This window comes from Harmonia axyridis, chromosome 2 (genome assembly GCF_914767665.1).
Source record: "Harmonia axyridis chromosome 2, icHarAxyr1.1, whole genome shotgun sequence".
Taxonomy (NCBI): Eukaryota; Metazoa; Arthropoda; class Insecta; order Coleoptera; family Coccinellidae; genus Harmonia; species Harmonia axyridis.
This window is the reverse complement of record NC_059502.1, coordinates 19,728,959-19,744,543: the sequence shown is the minus strand read 5'-3', so window position 1 is coordinate 19,744,543 and position 15,585 is coordinate 19,728,959. Positions and strand designations below refer to the sequence as shown.

General features: G+C 34.9%; 1 protein-coding gene across 2 annotated transcripts; it reads left to right on the top strand.

The window, feature by feature from the left end:
• Positions 1–1,253: 1,253 nt before the first annotated feature.
• Positions 1,254–14,711, top strand: LOC123672939 (dynein regulatory complex protein 11-like). Of its 2 annotated transcripts, XM_045607306.1 has the most exons (10): positions 1,254–2,438; positions 3,615–3,812; positions 4,908–5,186; positions 6,029–6,357; positions 7,937–8,100; positions 8,152–8,621; positions 10,499–10,717; positions 11,748–12,074; positions 13,201–13,542; positions 13,600–14,711. In XM_045607306.1, exons 1-8 carry the CDS (start codon positions 1,931–1,933, stop codon positions 12,020–12,022), a joined length of 2,442 nt encoding a protein of 813 aa, XP_045463262.1. In that variant the 5' UTR covers positions 1,254–1,930; the 3' UTR covers positions 12,023–12,074; positions 13,201–13,542; positions 13,600–14,711. The 2 variants fall into 2 exon arrangements, with proteins under 2 accessions (XP_045463262.1, XP_045463261.1); XM_045607305.1 differs by having other exon boundaries at positions 13,201–14,711.
• The last annotated feature ends 874 nt before the right edge of the window (positions 14,712–15,585 follow it).

The window sequence follows — 15,585 nt, the reverse complement described above, 5'->3', positions numbered from 1 at the left end:
TTCTCCTTCCCGATAGGCATATATAAAAATCAACCCGCCATCTAGAGTCTAAATTACCAATCTAATAAGTTGGTAATATACCGAAGTGTTGGATGTTTTAGGAGCTATTTAGCGTCGTGATATTCAAGGACGTAGAAATTGGGGGGGGGGGGGGGGGTGTTCTAAGGATAATTAGTAATTACCACAACACCCCCCCCCAAGAAAAAAATTTTAGAAATTTCGCAAAGACGAAGAACGAAAATTTCATTTTACTTTCCTTTGAAATCGACACGTCAGTAAAAAATCGGACGCCTTTACGGTTTATGACTTTATTATCGCTTTCAAGATGATTCCTTTTATTGAACTACGAGCTCATCTTTGTCATTATTTTCCTTTATCTCTCCGCTTTCTCGGCATCGCCCCTTATTTGCCATCTGTGATTTTTTCATTCGTCATCGGTATACACTTACCCGTTGTTTTCGGTTTTTTATGTAATTCTCGTCTCAAAATTCAAATACCTACTACAGTTATCAAAGAACTGAACTGAGTAATTCGCATCGAAATATTGCAGTTTACTTGTGAAGATATCAGTTTTGAATTGACTATATCTACAGAGTGTTCCTAAATGAAAACGACATATTTCTCGGATCATTTCAAGAAAAAAAGTCCTATAACATGAGTCCATTTTGACGCTTTGTTTTAGAGAGACAGGTCCAGGTTGAAGTTCAAGTTTTTCTCTCATAGCACCTTCTCTTCACAAGATTTTTAGCTTGAATTGACATATAAATTCCAATTTGAAGTTTTCTGTTATATCATGTTATATCCTAATTTTGAATGCAAATCTACAAGTAAAATTTTTTCTGGAATGGTGCCCGCATCTTTCCTCTAGAATTATTTTTTCGTGAACCACTGGTAGTTAATTTAAAAAGAAACTCTGGCTCAGTACTTCACTTTTTGGTTTGTTGTAGTTTTGTCGTATCTGCAATCCATTTGGAGAAAAAATTCAAACAGCTCTCTATAGTAATTCTCAGGAAAAGCCAAAATATTATAAAGATCCAGTTAGGTAGCTGTGATAAATAAATTACTTTTATAAGTTTTGGTACTTATTTTTATTTACCAACTCTGTAGCGAAGATTAATAAAGATTCGATAAACTGGTTAAGCATCACAAAAAAGTAGGAACACCCTGTATCTCGAAAACAAAGCGTTTGCGGGCTCATGTTTATGGGCCATTTTATTTTTAAAATTATCCAAGTAATCTCTCATTTTACTTCGTAACTCCAATTCAGGAACATCCAGTATAAGATAAGAACAATCGAATTGGTAAAAAAACTATTTGAGTTTTTTGGTTCAAACTCCGTCATCAAACCTCTTTTTCTCACATTAGAGATATAAGTAGATAAACAATTACCTTTTCGTTTGAGATCATCATGTCCGGCTCAAAAAAAAAAAAAAAAAATACAGACATTGTGACGAAATTGTAAAGTGCTCTGTTTGGGGAAGGAGCGCTCAAAAATCGGAGTTATACTATGAATATTAATCACCTTAGCTTAAAAATGCTATCCTTCAGGTTCAGAAGCTAAAAATAGAAGGACTAACATCAGGAGGTAGTTTATGGTTTCCTTCGATAATAACATTAGAAGGAAGTTACTGATTCGACAGAAAAATAAATGTGTAATGAATATTATGTAAAACAAAAAATTAAAAATATTGCTGGAATCAAATTAAAACTTTCTCGTCAGTTATTTCGAGAATACCCATATTTGAATGAGCTCATTTCAATGAAACACTACCATTTTATATTTTTCATTATCTTATGGATCAAACAAAATCCTGTATCCACAGTTACGGTGATTAATAAGAGGTATATGGAATGGTTTGGTATTGATACAATTCGATGATTGTATATAAAAACTTGAGAATGAAGGGAGTTACTGATTCGACAGAAAAAAATGTCTAACGAATATTATGAAGAAAAATGGAAAACAGCCCAAATATTGCTAGAATCCAATATACAAAACGAACCCTCTCAGGTCGACAGAAGAGAACAGCGTTTCCTCATAGCCAATTCATACTTGAAATACATCTTGATAGCCAATCAAATGACAGAAATAATAGACCAAGTCATTCAGATCCAGAGGAGAAAATTTATGAAGAAATTGTTGGAAGCTATACTGGGAAGAATTCTCGAGTTGAAATATGACTTAATTGAAGCAGACCTCAACGAATGGACACATTGTGGAGATATTATCGAATCCTTGGGTCTGAACCCTATCGATTGTGAACTAAATGTTCCCTCTTATTTCAGAGAAGAAAATGAGGATTTCATAAGAAAGCAGAAGTTATTGAGGACGTGTGAAATAAATGTAGGTTTATCTGATAAAATTGAGGAGACCCGAGTGTCAATGACTGAGGAACAAGCTATTCTTTCCATACAAACACATGAACGTGCAAGACAAGGTAAGTTTTGCATTTATATGTTCATTATTTTGAAGACCACAGTTAAGATGTAGGTCTCTGCTTTTGAGTACCAGTACCTTGAATTTTCTGCAATTAGAGATAAATATGAAAGAAACAAGTAAAATATAAGTACCCATATTTTTCTTTCTTCAGGTTGATATTATGGCAACGGAATGACTAAAATTCATTCATGAAATGATAAGAATGTCAACGTTTCATCTTTATAATAATTCTTTGTGAATTGATAAAAATCATCACTCAGTCTTTCTATAAAATAATAAAGAAATTATTTCATGAGGACTGTAAAAATTTGCTGCGTCTACCCAGTGTAGAAAAAAAATTGATTTACGTTATCGAAATTTCCTATTATGGAATATATTTCATATTATTCTGAACAACTATGGTTTGGTGTATGTCCGTATATCTGCAAATCTTAAGAACGATCATTATATTCGAATTTAATTGAATTTATTATGAGTATGCTATTTGGTACTAAACGAATTTCAGCTTTACAGATGTATAGGGTGCGTGTCGAGCATGGGCAATGTGGAATTTCCAAAATTTCCATACAAACATTTCAAGAAAGGTCTATATAACCGACACTTCTGTAAATTTACCGTTAAACCCTCAGATTTTAACCGTTCGTTTACTTCTTTTAATATCTTGATATGCATCGAAAAGTCAGGCTTAATAACTATGCTATCATTCACCTAGCAAAAAAGGTAGGGCTCCAGATGAGTTTCTATAATAATATCCACTAAGAGGGATTACCATCACGTGGTTTTTCCTATATCAATCAAATTTTGGTACACATTCCTTTCCCCTCTGTTGCTTTTGCGATGAGCAAACTTTGTAAGGTTTACGACAGTGTGACCATCTCTCAAAAAGCGAAGCTACTTCGACGATGACAGAAATCTACTAAAATCTACTATCAGCTTTGCGCATGCTCAGAAGCTTAGAGGTGTTCCACAAATCTCTAGATAAGATTAGTTATTATATGAAAGTTCAAAAAAAAAAAAAATAAACGTATACGTTAATTTTTTTTAGCATGATATATATGTCTTATGTGTCGATATTGCTCGTCCTACTAATGCCCAGCATTTCAATTTTTTCAATCTGATGAAATAAGGTGAAAATCATGACTGATCATATATTTGATAATATCTTAATATTTAGGTCGATTAAGAGCACAATATATGAAGCAGATGAGACAAATGAAAGAAATCTCTAAACAGCCTATTTTATCACAATCTGATTCAGCAGATATGCTTTCATCTCGACTTCTTGCTGCCCTTCGGATTCAAAGACATTGGAGAGGTTTTATTGCAAGAAGGGCTATGCGTAAAACTAAACTTCAGGAGATGATGTTATTGGGTGAGTGATATACCTACAATATCCTTTGAAATTCATTATAATATTTATTCCATCTTTGGCGTCCTTCAAATTTGAACATAATTTGAATATGATAGAATATAAAGGGTGTTTTTTTAGAGCTATATAACTTTAAATTGCAATAAAACAACGATAGATTATTCCATTGACATGAATTTTATTTATCCGCAAGATAATCTTGTGGCATTACATTTTAAATATGATTTCTGGCATATGACCGCCACGGCTGGCTCAGATGTAGTCCAATCTGGACGTCCAATTATCGATGACTTTTTCCAACATTTGTGGCCGTATATCGGCAATAACACAGCGAATGTTGTCTTCCAAATGTTCAAGGGTTTGTGGCTTATCCGCATAGACCAATGACTTTACAAAGCCCCACAGAAAGTAGTCTAGCGGTGTTAAATCACTAGATCTTGGAGGCCAATTCACAGGTCCAAAACGTCAAATTAGGCGGTCACCAAACGCTCCTTTTAATAAATCGATTGTGGCACGAGCTATGTGACATGTTGCGCCGTCTTGTTGGAACCACAGCTCCTGGACATCATGGTTGTTGAATTCAGGAATGAAAAAGTTAGTAATCATACCTCTATACCGATCACCATTGACTGTAACGTTCTGGCCATCATCGTTGTTGAAGAAGTACGGACCAATGATTCCACCAGCCCATAAGGCGCACCAAACAGTCAGTTTTTCTGGATGTAGCGTTGTTTCGACATACATTTGAGGATTAGCTTCACTCCAAATGCGGCAGTTTTGTTCGTTGACGTAGCCATTCAACCAGAAGTGCGCTTCATCGCTAAACAAAATAAAATGGACGTAGTGCGCGATACGTATTCCGCACAGAACCATTATTTTCGAAATAAAATTGCACTATTTGCAAGGTTGTTCAGGCGTGAGTCTATTCATGATGAATTGCCAAACCAAACTGAACATAAATCACTTGACAGCTGTTAAATCGGTTGCCATCTTGAACAGTAATGCCAACTTAAAGTTATACCTCTAAAAAAAACACCCGTTACAAATAATTTTCGTTCATGTCTCAATCGGATTAATGTACCAACCTAAAATTACTAGGAATGATTCCAAGTGTAAGATATACAGATGAAGAAATTGGAGAAGATTTACTGAATAAAGAACGACGAAGGCGGTTACGAAAAAATTACGAAGAAGATTATAATGAAACTCTAACGAATATAAAAAAAAAATTGGAGAAGGAGCAGAAAGCAGCTATTCTGGAACAGTTGAGTGAACAAATGAGGGGATGGATACAGGAGTATAATCAGCATACCGGAAGAATACCTGAGATCACTGGTTCAGAGCGTACTACTTCAAGGTTGCAAATGAGTCGGCAAGGTGAGATCAAATTTTATATTAGAAATTTGAATAGTTGCTGATACCAACACACTACATACCTAGCGTACAACTGGCAATGTCCGTACAAATTGTTCTACATTATTAAAAAAAACTCAATTGATGGTTTCACATAACAACTGCCAACAAAGTTATTTGACAATTCTGCCTCCAGCCTACTACTTATACTCTACAAAAATATCGAGTTTAGCTACGCAAATTTGAACTTCCTTTTTATTTTTTTGTTTAAGTAGTAGACTGGAGCCAGAATTGTCAAATAACTTTGTTGGCAGTTGTTATGTGAAACCATTACTTGAGTTTTTTGAATTATGTAGAACAATTTCTACAGACATTGCTAGTTGTACGCTATGTAAAGTGTTGGTATCAGCATGATAATGTATTTAATAGGACGTTACTTATCAAACAGGATTCAGGTTTTTCCAAAACTCGAGTGATGCTTTCACATAACAACTGAACTGATCAGGTCTCTGAAACAATGGAAAACAGAAAAATTCTGTAAACACCATTAGAATCTCCATATTGGATAATGGCTACAAACCAAATTTCGTGAAGTTATCTCCAAAAACAAATGAGTTACGCAGAAAAAAAGAAAATCTCGATTTTTAGTTTTTTCGAGATATTTCGGAGCCTATTGGAGATATTCTGGATCTGTTCACACCAACACACTCATACCTACATAACGCAACTTTTTTGCGATTGAAGCCACCCTGTATTTCTAACGGTTTTTGATATCCCTGTAGTGTCCTTCTGACTAGTTCTAACCCTGTATAGTAGCGAGTGGTGAAACAGGTTTTACGGTGTAAGATTTGTTTTGTTTTCTGCAGGAACTGACAGTGAGATCAGTAAATCTAGCCAGCAAAATTCTGGAGAATCGAAATCGAAAAGGGAGGGTAGTGTTAAATCAAAATCATCTCCAAATGAACCAGAAGAAAGCAACATACTTCAGTCGAAAATGGTCCCATCTATATTCTTGCCTGAACTGAATGAAAGAAAAGATGAATATAACGAGACATGGAAGGATATGGAGGATTCAGCAGACTTCCATCAACGGTTTAATAGAGATTTTATTGTCCAAGAGGAAGTTAGTAACTTGGAAAATCGACTTAGAAAGGTGGTGGATGAAATAATGAAGTCGGAATTGCAACTCCTTCAAGTAATTTACATGAATAGAATATTAAATGCTTGATTGTTTTTATTCTAAACTGAGCTTTAGTAGCTAGTAGGGTTTTCGCTCCAATTAATCATCAGCTTTTGATCGCTATTTTACATTATTTAGGCCTTTCTCAGCCAGCGATTAAATTATTGGCTAATTATATCAGGTCGAGATCTCAGGCTGTTAGAATTGATGGCAATATGTCTTCGTTTGTCAGTTTGAGTTGTGGACTTCCACAAGGGTCATTAGGACTCCTTCTTTTTATCTTTTATATTTCGTGTTTCATCTCTGTATGTATTTCGGTAACTTCCTTTTTTATGCAGACGATAGCCAACTTAAATTGTCGTTTGAACCTTGCGTGTCATTACAGGCTGTAGTAGCCCTTAATTATGATCTAAACTGAATAATATCTATGAAATTTCAAAAAAGCATTGTAGGTATTCCTTTGAACACAAATAAATCAGTATGTGGGTGTGGCCCTTATACTTTAAAAACGTAGTTCACGGCCAAGGACAAATGAGGGAAATAAAAGAATGGGTAAAAACACTTATTCCATTTATTTCCAATCCACTAAAAATGTGTGAAGAAGATGATATTTAGGTCTTATTGATTTTAAGAATCACTGGCCACTTGGATCGTTGCGGCTCGGTCGCAGGTACTTTCTCGCCGTTCTCGGGAACAGATGTGAAAATTTTTACTCTTCTCGTTGTCGGTGCAAGTGTTGCACATATGTTGTAGTTGTAGACTGGACTGAACTCAATTGAATTATTCGCTCTGAAATACCGATTTTTATGGGCATTCAGGCCGTTTTCCATTCGACCGTTAGCAAAGCCTTTCTACAGATCCCTTCGGGGTGTGGCTTTGATCATTCCAAGTTTTTACACCGAATATTTTCGAGGGAATCGATAGATTCCCTACAAGTATGTCAACTTTTTGGTCGTAGAAATGGTAGAATACGATTCTTGTTATCGTGGATGGCAACAAATTCAGTTTTCTGGAGTTTACAAGAAATTTGGGTCTAACGGTCGATACTGTTTTGCATTTCAGTAGGCATATATTCAACTGCTTGTTCGAAGCTTAGGTAAGTTTGAGGAATTTATATCAATTTAAAGGAATTTTGAGTAAATCCATTAAAATTCTTCTGTGTGAGTCTATGGTACTGTCATAGATGAAATATTGTGATGCTGTCTACGGTCCCTGCTTAACCGCTTATGTCTGGATACGCCACTGGCGGAACTCCTTGTATTTCCATATTTCGTGTTTCGTCATTACGAAATTACATATGTTTAAATAGTTTTACAAGACTAAAAATAATGTATTCTAGAGGGCCGGTTTTAGCAGCGAAGGACTAGGAAGTATAGTGTTACATCCATTGTTAGAAAATTTTTGCTTGTTAACAAAGCCAGCAACGTGAAGAATGTGCCACACCACTTTTACTAACTACCATATGGATCTTTCATGACGTTATATGAATGTGTCCTTATGACATTGCACGCGATGTAAATCTTGCACTATTGGTTTCTTTAGAGAAAAATCAAGCAATTCAACTCATAATAATTAGATAAAAATTTAAAACTAGGATGCCCTGGATAGAGACAAAGGCTTCAAAATGAAAAAAAGGTCTAGTAAGAAAGTGAAAAGAAGTGGTAAGAAAAGTAAAAAAAAGAAAGAGAAAGATTTGACTCCTGATCGTACTGACGAATCTTTATTTGAAGAGCTCGTCTCCAATGGGATCATCAAAAGGTGAATAACTTACTTATAATTTTCATTATAACTGTACAAAACAGTTTTCAGTCATCCTGAAGTTTACATGAGGCAATTTTATGGTGAAAGATCCTGTAACACTCCGGTACCATTCAGCAATCCCACGGAACCGCCAAATTCTCTGGGAGACCTGCGCCAATTGCTGAAAGAATTTTGCATTTTACCTTCACTAACTCAACATTTACATCAAACTTCACCTCATGTTAAATCAGTATTACTGGTTGGCGCAAAGGGAAGCGGAAAAAACATGCTTGTACATTCGATCTGTACAGAAATTGGAGCGACATTCTTCGACATTTCACCTCCAAACATTGTTGGAAAATATCCTGGAAAATCCGGTTTGATAATGTTGGTGCATTTGATTTTGAAGGTGGCGAGACTATACCAACCCTCCGTTATTTATATGAACGATGCGGAAAAACCATTTGTCAAGAGGATTCCAAGAACTGACAAGACGGACCCAAAGCGGCTGAAGAAAGACCTTCCGAAAATTGTGAAATGTGAGTAAATTTAGGAACTGAGTATAATTTTTAAGAACAAAGTATTGAAAAATATATATTCGATTGAGTAGTAAAATTGCAACAGACACTAGATTCTGCTTGGTCGAAATCCACAGGGAATTATTGCTCTAGATGGAAATCAATCGTGTGTTCTCAGTATAATTTCCTCATATTTGGCTACATCTGTCTTATGTAAATGAATCACTCAATGATCACAAGGAAAATCCTGGTCCAGATAAACAAAAAATTAAAAAACGATTTTATCCTTGAAACAACACCCTGTATATCGAAATTTTGAAAATCCGTTTTTAGACTTGAAAAGAGCACAAAAAAATGAACGAAGTCCCGTATTAAAATTTCCGCGCAGGCAATTTAGCGGAATCAATTTTCAACTTGAAAGTGGAGTTTTCAAGAAATTGGATATCAAAAAGTGGAATTGAAACTATCGATTGCCTTGTTATTTTAAAATTACTCACTATCATCAAATAGTAAAGCTTCCCTTTTTTATAACTTCAGACCTAATCATTATGTACCTAGTTACTTGGAAGATACACCTACTTTTAATTAAAAGAAGAAAAATTTAACATAAACATTAAAATCCATCGCCCCCCATCCTTATCCTATGAAGTAAAAGAATACAGGAAAGATCTTCAGAAAGATCAGGGCTCCAGACATGATTCAAAAGTTTTTTGCTGCTCAGCTCACTCCGAGAATACAAGTAATGTCATTTGCCAAGGTGAATTAAATGAACATGGAGCTGGATCAGCTTATTAAATAAGTTATGAGACAACCTGTGTAATCTACAGACCTTGGTTCCGAACCAAAATAAGCCTTATTTTGGTTCGGAACCAAGGTCTGTAGATTACACAGGTTGTCTCATAACTTGGGTTGAATAGTGGGGTAACACGTCATCCAGTGTCTGTCGAGGTCTGTATAGCCATTGGCCATCATTGACACACATTTTATCGTAACTATTTTATGATTGAAGATATTGAAGACTATTTAGGAGAAGCTACAAACGATATACGCGATCAAACTAATAAGAAAATCCGTGAAAACCCACGATTTCATTACAATTAAATGTTATTTATTTGAATGTGTAAACTTAGTGACGTCACGAATGGTTGACGCAGATTGGTTGAAAGTTACGAGACAACCTGTCTAAATCTATAAACCTTGGTTCGGAACCAGCGTTTCCAGTGTGGAGTATTACATCGATCAGGAGCTTCTTTATCAGATAGCTAGACAGCAATTTATCCTCTGAATGGAACACTAGAAGTGAGTACAGGAAATAGAAGCTACTCATTGGAAGGCCTTTTCCTTAAAGCCTGCGGTCAAAAAACTCCTAGCTCTTAAAAGAAGACATTTCAATCGAATGAAATTGACTGGTTGATCCTTAAGCCCTTGGTGCAAGAGCATAGAAGTATACTGTTGAACATATTCCAATCGCATGTGCTAACCTTACCGAGATATAAAGACAAGACACCTAGGAAACCCAACACCTACTATTTCTTGGGCGATAGACACCCCTCCTAATAGGCTCACGTGATTTATGTTTGGTTTAGAGATATAAGCTTTGTTTCAAGTCGTTGACTTTTTCACTAGTGGAAAAATCAATTGAACCACTTCCTAGAAGTGCAGTCTACTTGGGGAGGTCATAATAAAACTACTATGTTAAGCGTCCCTTTCCATTACCTCGCTCAGTGGCTTCATTTTCTGCCTCACCATAGTTATTGCAATTCACGTTTTTTAGGAGTTGTGGATACAAAGTTTTCTAAATTTCCATATGACAACCTCTCTAGAAACCCCCAATCTATTTTGATCAGTTCAATGTTTTCGTCATACTTATTACCAGTTCATAAGGATGTTGCTTTCAGATTTGGCACCTGAAGATAGAATATTACTGATTGGGGTTTCTAGATCTCCGTGGGATTGTGATCAGAGATTGTTACAAAGTGTTTACCAAAAATTTATAGTTATTCCTCGACTAGATTATTGTTCCAGATATGCAATATGGTCTTCAATTTTGAAGATGTATCCATTAGTTGGTTTCGATATTAGTTTGGTAACAAGAATATCTGATGGATATACAGCAGGTAAATACCTATAACACAAATTTTTATAGCAGGGGATATATGAGGAACTACTCCTTTTGGTTGAAAAATTAAATACAGAATTTACCAGTGCAATAATGTTTTTTGATTTGGATTCTTGAAGCGAAACACACCTTGAGAACTCGCTAAATTTAGTCGAATCAATCTTAGTTTGATTAGGAAGTTAGATCTGTCTATTTTGAATGAATAAAAACTAAACATTACAATATAAAAATTAAAGATCAACTTCCTTGTTTATTATACTTCTTTGGAAATAATTAACTGTTAGATGAAACGAAAATATTTTGCTGAAGTGCATCATTAGCTGGTAATGAAATTCAATTCAACCAATCCTCCAGGCTGAATATAAATATCTACAATTAGGTAATTCTAAGTATCTCTTCAACTTAATTCTTCTTCTTCTTCATGTGCCCTGTCAGTTTTATCCGACGTTGGCGATCACCATTGAGAGAGCTTCTCGATCCTGTGCCATATGCAAAAGTTGACCTGCATTTCTTATTCCGATCCATTCTCGGATATTTCCGAGCCAGGAGGCCTGCCTGCTTCCTGTACTCCTCTTTCCTTCTATTTTGACGCTGATTTTATCAATTGCAGAATTCGATAGCGACTTCCCCTCATCACATGGCCCACATAAGATATCTTCCTACGCTTGATGACATTAAGCAATTCTCTATTCTTGTTGGCTCTTCTTAACACTTCTTCATTTGTTTTGTGTGATGTACAGGAAATTTTGAGCATACGTATGTGTATCCACATTTCGAATGCTTCAATGCGGTTCAATGTTGACAACTTGAAGGTCCATGTTTCGACACCATACAAAAGCACCGGCCAAACATAGCACTTGACTATTCTCTGCCTCAAGTCCACGTTAAGGTGGTTATTACATAAAAAGGTCTTCATTTTCGCAAAAGTGGTCTTGGCCATTGCTATTCTACGTTTAATCTCCATATCCGGATCCAACTGGTCTGTTATTATAGACAACTTCATTAACTACTTAACTTAAATTCTTCAGGAGCTATCATATCAACAATAAATGAGGTTTTGACTGTAAAACGAACACTGCAACTCTTGGTCCATCCTCTTCATCCATTGGAACTAATAAGCGTATTGTGTACCAAGAATCCAGTATATAAGGAGGAAGAGGAGATGATTTCTGTATGGAGTCAAAAAACACCAATGAGTAAAAGACGATCTAAAGTTATTGAATTCCTTAAGGAGGAAAGCCTCGAATTGCAAGCAAAAAAGACGGGATCTAAAAAAAAATCGTCTTCAACAAAAACCAAATAAACCCTAGTTTCAATTGCAAAACTAGTTATCACTGCATCATCTGATTATTAAGGTAAGTTCTATACTGCTGTCATTAAGTCATAAAAGAAAACATTGGTAGTATCAAAATATACCGGATGAAGTTGAATCCGTCAAAAATTTTCTTATGGAAAACTTAAAGTTTTTGAGAGGGTAGTCCATTTATGCAGGCCTGCCGCCAGGAGCGGCATACCGGCCATTTTGCCGGGGCGCCAAATTGAAGGGGCGCAAAGTCAGTTAATAAAATAAGACTTTTTGCACCTTTAAGATACGTTGTCTCTTTACTATAGTGTTATAAAAAGAGCGTCGTACTTTTAAACAATGCAGGACGTTCTTTGATGAAATCGACAAAACGTCGTTTGATAAATTTGACGAGGTGATTTTAAATTGAAAAATACGATTTCATATGGAATCAAAAAGTGGCTGAGAGGAATAACAGAGGCTCCTTCAAAGAAACTTCGTATAAATTAGGCAAAGCAGGGCGCCAAAATGTTATTTTGGCGGGGCGCTAAAATGTCTGACGGCGCCCCTGCACTTATGCTACTGCCTCTTCCATTGCCTTCTCTCTTGTGAGGGAAAATAGCCAATTTTGGAATTTTTTAAATGAGAAACTCTGTTTCTATGGCAGATCGGTATTTGACAACAAAAAAAAACGAAAGTTTTGAGCGGAAAATTTTTCACGATTTCGTCATTGATGGCTCCCTAATCGAATTTGAGTTCTTCGTCTAAACGACCTTGATGTATCTGTTCCATTAATAATTCACATGAAATTGTAGTAGCAAATTTTCCAACTATTCGTTTAAACGATGGAAAACGATCTATGCAAAATCTATGGAGATTTCTACTGGTGTCCAAATAAAAGAGATTCATTTCAATTTTTTCTTTCATTTAAATTACACATTCACTCATTTTCATCTTGTAGCAAAGGATTGCTTTTTTCAGGTATTCAGTCAAATATGTTGACATACGGATCAAGAAATATTAACAACTTTTTGACAAATATTTAATGAATCTCTTGTATAATTATTATCCCCTGGACTTTGTCGTGTTACATTGTGACATCCTGTAGAATGAATTAATATCAAATCTGTTGAACATGATTAATATGTTTTTGACTACATTTTAGTGCTCTGTATAATTAATTACAATTTTTTTTTCAGTGCCATGGATGAAGGCTCCGTTAAAACAAAAAATATAAATGATTTAAAAGCACTAAGTGAGAAGCAATTGAAAAAGATTTTGTACTATGACAAAAAGGAGGAATGTAATGCAAAGAAAGTAGGACCATTAGTCAAACTGATACAGTTTGAGTTTCTCAGAAATAGAGCAACGCTCATGGCTTTCAAATGCCTACTGAAACATGGCATGTTTGTAAGAGCGGTTTGAAAATTGTCTCAACCATTGTATCTGACCATGCACCAATGAATGTTTCTGATATAAATAAAGTTATAGAAAAACAAGAGAATATTGTTTGAGGAATGGGAATGAAATCAATTTCTCAGGTTATATTGTTGTTATTGAAGAAATTTTTACCACTCTTACCCACCTTATCTCCTCAGATATTTAGAATTCCCGCTTGACAAAAGATTTGCACTTTCAAGATGGCATGCTGAAATTTGATACTTGGTCACATTGTTTTGATATCTATAATATAGATAAGAGGATGAATTCATTAAACCCTCGTTGGCCAAAACCTTCTGAAGAACATGTTTGACCACACAATAAATAAAATATGTACAAATACTCAGTCGAATAGTATATTAAATAAAAAATACTCGTATCATAGCTTTTGCATGAGATCGATGAGAATTATATAGATCCTTCAGCGAGGCATACTGCTGAATTTCTCCTTTTTTTTTGAAGGGCTCTTTGATAGTGTGAATGGACGCTTGAGGCTCACTTCTCGAAACAAAAATTTGGTTTGTAAAGTGACACAAATTTTCCATCATGAAGACTTTTGGAATAAATCTCTATGCATCCTGGAATCGATGTAATTTAAGCATAGGTCATCCACAAACCCGATCATTACCTCTTTCTTAAAAAAAATCGAAATCACACTCACGGCTTGTTAAATTTCTTGAAAGTTTTGAAACAGATAGAATTCGAATACCCATTGAACAAATATTTTCACCTTATAAAAAGTCGTGAAGTTGAAATGGAAAGAACCAATTTTGAAGGTGCACTCTTTCTCAGAGGATTACGGTGTTTCAACCCGGAAACACTGATGGAATCTTCAGTATGGCACTCCATGGTGTTCCAACAGACATTAATTCTACAAATTAGGAGTTAATAGCACCTCTGTTCCGTTTATTTCATTTCTCCTTCAGACTTCAGCGAAGTTCACGCGTTGAAAATAAATATTGTATAGCATAATATAACACAGATTACATATATTAGTCCATAAAGTATAGTCTTTGGCATGAAGTAACTATATACTGTTCCCTTGTATAACCTCCAACTGGAGTGACAGTATTAAAAAGATTTATGATGATTAATGATTATGATATTGTTCGATTCGTTTTATTCCTCAATAAATATTTTATTTGAAGGATGATTTGATATAAAGACTTTCTTTAAGTGATGCTCATTGAATTGTATTTAGAGTTAATGGAATTCAAACAAGCGAAGATTCGATATTCCCAGAAAATGTGCATCTCCATATTCTTGGTATCTTCGAAGAAAGCTCAAACTTAGGAATTTCAATCAATTTCAGTTCAAGAATAGATTTTTTACCTCCAGAACTAATTAACACGATTTTATTATTCAGTTTTTGGTTTGTTGATATCATTCTTGTGGCCTTGTGTAGACGATAGACCATAATTTAATAATTTTTGTTTTGTTTTTTGTTTTTTTTTTCCGCTGTATCCTGGAATCTGGATAATTTTTAAGTTAGAGTTTATAGGTTTAATGTGCCTCAACTCTGTAGCTCTGATCAAAAATAATTTTTTACTTGATTCTCAATATAATGGATGATACTTTGCTTACTAGGTATTTCCGGTATTTTAGGTTATACAGGGTGTTTCATTATAAACTGGACAAACATATATAATCGTATAGATGATACCAGAAAAATCGTACTCGTAGTGTGAATTATACATTCTACTTTTTTAAATAGTTCTCAGAATTCCTAAGGAGGGATTTCTGAATAATATCCTGAATCCTTCCTAATTGACGCTGATGATCAATGAATTTGTCTTTCTAGTGCGTTATCTTCTTATGAGGTCATCACTTTTTATACTATGAAAAACTTGGGATATTTGGATGAACTAAGAAATTCGTTCAACAAGTATTTTATTTACATTCAAGATAACCTTTTTAGAATAGTTTCATTATTTTTGCAAAATAAAATCATTTCACAAACAAAAACCACAATACTGAGAAACGTTACAGAAGCCCAAATTACAATGGGAACTTTAACATGGTTAATTGTCAGTTTCTGAGTTTCTGGATTATTGTTACGGTTGTTCACTCCACCAGAATATTTTGAGAGTATTTTATTCATAATGCCAAAGTCCAGAAAATAATGAACATATCGGTTTATGGAG

Bases quoted from the DNA above. Each gene is read 5' to 3' on its own strand.
- LOC123672939 (XM_045607306.1), top strand. From the start codon at position 1,931: ATGTCTAACGAATATTATGAAGAAAAATGGAAAACAGCCCAAATATTG. The intron at 5,187-6,028 runs GTGAGATCAAAT...TGTTTTCTGCAG, and splicing joins GTTGCAAATGAGTCGGCAAG to GAACTGACAGTGAGATCAGT. The intron at 8,101-8,151 runs GTGAATAACTTA...AACAGTTTTCAG, and splicing joins TCCAATGGGATCATCAAAAG to TCATCCTGAAGTTTACATGA.